This window comes from Bufo gargarizans, chromosome 4, assembly GCF_014858855.1.
Source record: "Bufo gargarizans isolate SCDJY-AF-19 chromosome 4, ASM1485885v1, whole genome shotgun sequence".
Taxonomy (NCBI): Eukaryota; Metazoa; Chordata; class Amphibia; order Anura; family Bufonidae; genus Bufo; species Bufo gargarizans.
Genome location: NC_058083.1, coordinates 149,881,314 through 149,889,809, shown reverse-complemented (window position 1 = coordinate 149,889,809; position 8,496 = coordinate 149,881,314). Strand labels below are relative to the sequence as shown.

The 8,496-nt window shown below is 42.6% G+C and overlaps 1 protein-coding gene across 1 annotated transcript in view; it reads right to left on the bottom strand.

Moving 5' to 3' along the window:
- Positions 1 to 2,821: 2,821 nt before the first annotated feature.
- Positions 2,822 to 8,496, bottom strand: part of ARHGEF26 (Rho guanine nucleotide exchange factor 26) — a 177,766-nt gene continuing 172,091 nt past the window's right edge. Inside the window, 2 exon segments of the mRNA XM_044289881.1 lie at positions 2,822 to 6,039; positions 6,813 to 6,917. Coding sequence (XP_044145816.1) covers positions 5,897 to 6,039; positions 6,813 to 6,917 — 248 coding nt within the window. The 3' untranslated portion in view covers positions 2,822 to 5,896.

Genomic DNA, 8,496 nt, shown 5'->3' with positions numbered 1-8,496 from the left:
AATGGTGGACGGATCAGTTTTCTATTGTGTCAGAGAAAATGGAGCCGTTCCCATTGACTTGCATTGTGGGTCATGACTTCTTGCTCTGCATCCCAGGACGGAAAGCAAACTACAGCATGCTGCGGTTTGCCCTCCGGTATGAGAACGGAACGGAGTGCATTTTGGAGCATTCCGTTCTGTTCAGTTAGGTTTTGTACTCATTGACAATGAATGGGGACAAAACGGAAGTGGTTTTTTTTACGGTATTGAGACCCTATGACGGATCTCAATACTAAAAAATATTAACGCTAGTGTGAAAGTAGCCTAAATCAATTTGCATGGGCATTTCACTGGTAAAACGTCTGTTTAACTGAAGCGCATGCACAGATTGTCTATTAGTGCCTCCGTGCATGACAGTAGAGTTTACCCGTGCCTTGGACAGCAGCTGAGGACATCTCCATTTTAATTTTTCTGGTACACCAGGGTAGAAGTATCAATCTCACTGCAACTGGATTGTGTCTTGATTTGCATCATAAATCCAAATCATAAATTTGGCGCAACTAAAAATAGGGAAAGCACAATATTTTGGTGAAAAATATACCTAGGTTAACATATGTGCTTTATTACATTTATGTTTTATATTCCTCATTTAATAACAATACTGGGTCTTTTATTATTACTGTATTGTAATGTCTCTCCGTTTTTTCTTCTAGAAATGTATAAATACATCGACAACTGGGTGTTACTCCTTTGACAAGGGAAACTCTAAAGCATCAGTGCACAACCTTTTCTAGCTGGGGGCCACACTGTCAGACTGAAAGAAACCCAAGGGCCGAAAATAAAAGTTAAAGCGGTATTACCAACTGAAATACTGTATTTATGGTGTATTGTAGAAACTATAAATGTCTGGTTACAGCTCCAGGATTCCCATCAAATGGGAGAATACATGAAAAAGCCAAAGACATAGACATACATGTCTGTTACCAGATAATTGGGGGCCGCACAGAATAGTATTGAGAGCCGCATGTGGTCCCCGGGCCTCAGGTTGTGCACCCCTGCTCTAAAGTATTCCTCATAATATAACAAATTAGAAGCATTCTGACACTGTGCAGATGCTCCAGAATTGTCATTATTATTTACCAAACAGATGACAGGAGTGGAGAGCCCCTCTTTAAGGCTACTTGCACACGGTGTGTATTTAGGTGTGGATGTTTGTGCAGAAAAAACAGTGTAAGGCCTCATCCGCATGTTTTGCGGTCCCATTGAAGTGAATGGTTCCGCATCAGACCTGCAAAAAAATGTGGCTCGGATGCAGACCCAAACCACGGTTGTGTGCATGAGGCCTAACGGTGTAACAGGATAATCCAAGTTCACCATGAACATAATGTCCTCTTCCATGTGCCCATTCCCATATTTAGTTCTCCTTATAGGAAATGCATTGATGGCATCCATGCCAATAAGAATTCACAACCACACAGCTCATGTATTTACATTATGAACATCTTTTTTGTACAGTTGCACAAATGATAAAACATCACAGTATTCTGTATTAGAACTGGAATACAATGGAAGTAATCTAACATAGGAATTAAACAGTGACAGGTCTCCAGTTTAAAACGTACATACATTTACAAGAGCAATAAGGCACATGGTGCATGGCTGCTAGGTTTAGAACATTCACTACTTTTACCATACACAGCAAGGCATCATAAGGCGTTGTAAACAATGTTCCTTAAAGCGTAACCCCAATACAGTTTTCTTGTGGAGGAACTAGTCCTAAAATATCCTCCAATAGCCCTAGAATATCCTGATCTTGGCGGGCAAGATATGATCTCTTATAACGTCATATATATCATATGATGAGTTGTCATACCAAGAACAGAAGTACAATCACAAGTTCCATCATGTATTGCAGATGTACAAGTCCATAGATTAGTGCTAATTGTTTCAAGTTGTAGTTTTCCCATTGGGTTTGATTTGTAAAGGCCGACTGGGCAGACAACGAACCATTAGTTCCTGAATACTTGTCATAGGAAGTGAAAGTATGGGAATGAGCGATCACGATCCTCATAGAGAATCACTGTTTCTGGCAGATCCCCATTTATATAGAGCAGGCATGCTCAACCTGTGGCCCTCCAGCTGTTGTAAAACTACAACTCCCACAATGCCCTGCTGTAGGCTGTTCGGGCATGCTGGGAGTTGTAGTTTTGCAACAGCTGGAGGGCCACAGGTTGAGCATGCCTGCCATAGAGCAATCTGCTACCCAGAAAAAATGATTTAGCTGGCAGCATCATCCAATAAATGTGCATTTGCCAGTTCTTCACATGATCAGTGCCACCTTGACTCTCGCCAATGATCAGAATGACTAATTGGCCTTGATTGTTGTAGTCATAAAATATTAACAGATTTGTTGAATGGGCATGTTGAGGAGATATCCCTTTAATGGGTGATACCCTGTATGTTATAATGGGACAGAAGATTGTAACATGGTGACTTGGTCACTGTATTTTCATGCAATTTCATTTAATAGAGAATGGCAACACTAGCAAATTTCTAAATCACTTCTTTTAAAAAATCTGCCTGCATCCACCTGAAAAAAAACCCTGTAAAGTCATGGTCTCACTTCCCCCTAAATTGCACTCCACTGTCTGTTGTCAAGCAAAATCCGTCCCTAATAACAGAGATTTAGAAGACAGCTTAGAGGAAGTGGGGCCATGTCAGCGCTAGCTGAAATCATGGGCCTAACAAAATAACTGCTTCTGAACATCTCAGGAGCCTCGTGTGTGTCCGTACGTGTGAATTATCCCTCCTTATATGTTCTGTGAGCTCAGGAGCTGAAAACAAACATAGTGGGAAGTAAGGGAAAGGATATCACAGCAGTACAGTGCTGGCAGAAGGAAGATGGCCCCTGCTTTTAAGTGAAATGGATCTAGCTGTGCAGCTGAAAGACACTTTAGGTAAGCCCAAACATAACTATTCCATAACTGTTATGATTGTACAAAGAAGCACAGCCATTATTATGTAACCTTTTTTGAAACATAGTGGGAAGTAAGGGAAAGGATATCACAGCAGTACAGTGCTGGCAGAAGGAAGATGGCCCCTGCTTTTAAGTGAAATGGATCTAGCTGTGCAGCTGAAAGACACTTTAGGTAAGCCCAAACATAACTATTCCATAACTGTTATGATTGTACAAAGAAGCACAGCCATTATTATGTAACCTTTTTTGAAAATTCAGGTACGCTTTAAGGGCCTATTATAGATGTAGAGGTGGAAACAGCACAGATGTCAGCTACAGTCCACTATAGTTCAGCAATATCAGTCCTGAATAACACAAATAAAACAAAAATGGATGTCAGCATTCCTACCAAAATCTGTATGCACCATTTTGGCCTCTAAGAAGCCTATTTCAAGGCTTGAAAAAGGGCGAAAAAGTGGCATGGTGTTTTGGATGAGGCACAATAAAACAGATTTTGGCAGGAATGCTGATGTCAATTTTTTCATTCTAAAGGCCTCAGAGTAATTATCATATAATGTTTCAAATTTGATAAATTATCTCTATATGTAATAGCATGCAGCAATCAAATAATGACAATAAATTGTTTCATTTCCATTGACTGGACAAATCTACCAGACTGAAGGATTATCAGAAATCTGCCGATCATTAGCAGCGTAGATGCTCTTGGGGTAAAAACACAACGATTGCAATAATAAGAAAACAGTGAAAATATTTAGCAATTATTGTTTACATGTAATTGTACATTTTCTGAATGTAGACAACTCGCTAGTTAAAAAAATATCTGACCTTCTAATACAGAACTAAGGGGGGTCATTTATTATCCTGAAATATGCTTATATAAGGTGTATTTCAGGCGCAGATTGCGGCACAACAGTTAGTTGCACCACAATCTGCGACTTTTCCCCACTCACGCTATGTATAAAAAAGTGGGCGTCACGTGGACCAGCAGGCCCGTCTAATTCATCATTTTCTATGCCTGTTTTAGGTGTACAAAATGGTCTAAATGTAAGACAGCAAGGAAGCTGTCTTACATTTAGATTGGCGCTGGATGCACCTCTTCATAACTTCAGCAGATCCACCACCAGATATAGGGGTTATTAAGACCGGTATCTTAATAAATGACCCCCTAAATTCCTATAGACTTTTATTCATTGTCATGTTTTTAACATATTTTGCCAATGGTCTGTAATCCCAGTGATGACTGATGTTCGTATGTACACTGCTATGTGCTGTGCATGTCACTTGATGTGTGATGCATGTACCCTTCTATTAATACAAGCACTCACTTCTAAAAAGACAATAGCCCACAATTATAATGCAGTGTATGCCAGTTTTTGTCTCACACGGCACCACTAAAATCCTGTAGGTCATAGCAAGCGATGAGAAAAGTCCTCATGACCTCCAAAGAAGACCTCATTTAGGAGAATATGGCACAAATTTTTGCTAAAATTTACGTCTGCTCATAAGCAGTTATAGATTTGATTTGTTAAAATTGCAAGTCTTTACATATGTGCTGATGTCAGCTGAAGATAACAGTCTTTGTCCCGTCTGTCTATGTCCCTCTATGTTTGTTAAATGCAAGTGAGCCTCTAGAGCAATGGGGGTGTTTCCCCTACTACTAGAGGCTCTGCTCTCCCTCCTCTGGGCACACCCTCATCATGCTGACTGACAGGGCCAAGCAGCGCTCACCTCATCCTGCCTGGATGATGAGGGTGTGCCCAGCGGAGGGAGAACACAGCCTCTAGGAGTAGGGGCAACACCCCCATTGCTCCTAGTTCAGATGATCAGGAACAGATGTTTGTAGGAAAGCTCGTTCCCGATAACTGCCTCGTGTACTTGTGCTGCTGATCACCTGACAAACAAGCAGAGCACTTGTTTGCTGGGTGATCTGTGGAACATACAAATCAGCCTTTGTAGACGGCATATCCCTGTGTGTAAGTAGGAATGTGCTGCCGGCAAAAAATGAATCTAGGCGACAAATGATTGTGCATTCTAATACAGAGCGGAGGATTGCTGCGGCGTGTAACTGGTCATGGCCAATGGTTGTAAATGAATGGTTCGTTCCCAATCATTGCCCTGGGTATCAGGCCAGGTAAATGGGCCCTTATTTTCCCTTTTGGTGCTGACGATGCTTCTTGTGATGACTTGACAGCTGGCCTTGAGTCAGGAGAGGAGGGATACACTGTTATATACAGGGGTTGTATTAAATAATAGGCTCTCTTATTGTAGGAACAAATGCAACTCATGTCCATGGGCTACTACTAAGTCTTGATCAAGCAAATGAGTCTGAACTGCAAATACCAGAAACAATCCACAGACAGGAGTGCTGCTGTTTCTGAAATAAGGAAACCTTCTTTCCTAACCAAAGTTAAGTTCTCCTTTGACAAGTAGTCATAATTCCCTAGTAATTCAGAACAACATTGCTCCAAAACATGAACATTCTCAACCTCGCCTGTCGCACTGTAGTGGTAAAATACACAGCTTATCTGAATTGTCATTCATAACAGCCCCTCTAATATCCACCGAGCGTAGTCCGCGGGACCTCTCAGTGCGAGGACAGTGCAGGATAATCCCATGGAATGTGAATGAAGGTGTGAAGTCTCCACGATCGGGTTTCTTCATAGTCATTTCCTGCCTTGCTATGTTTCAAGTTCTCAATATAAAATTTTCTCCCAGAGATAAAGAGAGGCTACAAATGTGTGGACTGATAAGCAGGGAGTTCTCACATAGGCAGTCCAGCACTTGTCTGGTTAAGTAAACCAACCTGGCCGTGTCATAGCTCTTCTTTCGTCCATGCAGAAGTCCTAGGTCAGTGGTCACTCCTCGTCCCTCTTATTTCTCTACACAGTGCTGCTACTATAGTGCAAATCCTGCAGTAAGAAAAATGCTACGCCTTTACTTCTACACATTCGTTTCCAGCGCCAGCAATCGTCCCATCCGTTCCATGTTCTTCTCTATTGTAGCTTTGCATGTTATTTCTTTAGCACATTCAAGGGGGAACCAGCCTCTTTCGCCATCCCTCAGCCGTTCACCTTCATACCATCCTGAGCAGAAAATGTAAATGGAAGATATTACTACTTAAAGGAAGACAAAAATGTAATTTTGCTATATAGTAAATTACATGCAAGAGTGGATACAAAACAACATGACTTGTACCCGCTACAAACAGACCCCAGATAAAGTGAGAGGGCATGTCCCCGAACGACTGTTCACAGGGTAGGTGATAAGTGCCTGATCGGTGGGAGTTTGACTGTTGGAAATCTCAACAATTTCAAGAAGAGTCCTATTTGAGTGTTGTACCACGGCTCTATTTAAATGGAGGACGAGGGGCCCCCTGTTCTCATTCTAGGTCAGTCTCTTATGATCTATACTGTGGATAGGCAAGTTGTCATTCTGGGACAAGCCCTTAAAGGGCATGTGTCAGCAGATTTGTACCTATGACACTGGCTGACCTGTTACATGTGCGCTGGGCAGCTGAAGACACCTGTGTTGGTCCCATGTTCATATGTGCTCACATTGCTGATAAAAATGATGTTTTAATATATGCAAATTAGCTTCTAAGGAGCAAAGGGGGCGTGGCCTGTGTTTTTTTATCACCACTTTAAGGCGCACAGAAGTGCATGCTAGAAGTAGCAGCTTCACAACAGCTAGAAATCTAGAGGCTGGAGACCACCAGTCTGGCCCAAAGTCCAAAGGGGTCAAAAGCTCAGACAAGCATTTATTATATGCAGCATGAGCACCCCCACATGGACTGGCTGCTGGGAATTTATGTAAATTTAAACAATGAGTTTATGTGTTTTTTGCCTGTCTAACTTACCATCATTGACTTTCTGGTAAATGAGGACGACATCAGCAACTTGCAGGGACAGCTCATCTGGCTGCTTGGCAGTATAGGTCCGGATAATCTCCACTTGTGTTAAAGCTGTAAAAGAAAAATCGCAAAAATAAACTATTTTACTTGAATAATATTACAAAAACAAGACATGCAAGAATATTGCTATCCTGCTAATAATTTATACATTATTTAGGTTTACGTGTATCTGCTTCAGAGATGATAATAGTAATATTCGTGAAGTTCAGTCACACTGATGCTGTATAAATACCACATCAAACTGCAAGCTATTGTGGTTTTCCTATCTTATTTCTCCTGGAAATGTATAAATGTACTGAACGCTGGGTGTAATCGTTCCCCCATATCAACGATGGTGTGTACAGATGCAGCCTGACACCATTAGCACTTTGTGTAGTGACATGTCTCTCTGATAACCATGACAACACCCAGATGTCAATACATCCATATTTTTCAGTAGGAATAACAGAGAAATGCCACAATGCAAGAAAACAATGCTACAAAATTGTTATTTTAGGGGGACCGCAGACACGTCAGGGGAGTATTGCTGCTCTATTAATGGTCATTGATGCTGTAGGGACTTGGTAGTTTTAGACCCCTTTAAACACAAGAGAGTTTTCCGCGCGGGTGCAATGCGTGATGCGAACGCATTACGTCCGCGCGGAATCCGGACCCATTCATTTCAATGGGTCTGTGTACATGAGCGTTGTTTTTCACGCATCACTTGTGCGTTGCGTGAAAATTGCAGCATGTTCTATATTCCGCGTTTTTCACACAACGCTGGCCCCATAGAAGTGAATGCAAGTGCGGATGCGTTGCATTTTTTAATGGATGGTTGCTAAGAGATTTTGTTTATAAACCTTCCGTTTTTTTATCACGCGTGCGAAAAACGCATCAATGCGCATTTCACCCGTGCGATAAAAGCTGAACGCAATCACAGGCAAAACTGAATGAATTTGCTTGCGAAATCGCGCATTTTTAACTGAACCCATCCAGAACGCATCTGGACCTAATCCGTATTGCTCGTCTGCAAGGGGCCTTAAGTTATGTATGTGCTCCAAAATTTAAGGCTACTTTCACACTAGCGGCACGGACCTCTGGCAGGCTGTTCCGTCGGGTGAACAACCTGTCGGATCTGTCCTGCCGCTTGTGACAGTGTGCCCCTGGACTGCCGCTCCGTCCCCATAGACTATAATGGGGGCGGTGCGGAGGCACGGCAGCACACTGCGAGAGGCTGCCGGAATAAATGTCAGGCATGTCGTAGTTTTATTCCGGCAGCCTCTCGCCGTGCGCTGTCGTGCCTCTGCCCCCATTATAGTCAATGGGGACGGAGCAGCAGTCCAGGGGCACACATTCACTAGTGGCAGGATGGATCCGACAGGCTGTTCACCCGATGGAACAGCCTGCTGGAGGTCCGTGCCTCTAGTGTGAAAGTAGCCTAAGTTGAGGAACTGTACAAAGCATCCACTGAATTGGACAACTGGGGAGATGCAGTGGGACAGAAGTTCTGACTGTCAAAACCTTTATAGGCATCTTGTAGATTGCCCTGGCTTAGGGCTCTTTCACACTTGCATTATTATCTTCCGGCATAGAGTTCCGTCGTCGGGGCTCTATGCCGGAAGAATCCTGATCAGGATTATCCCAATGCATT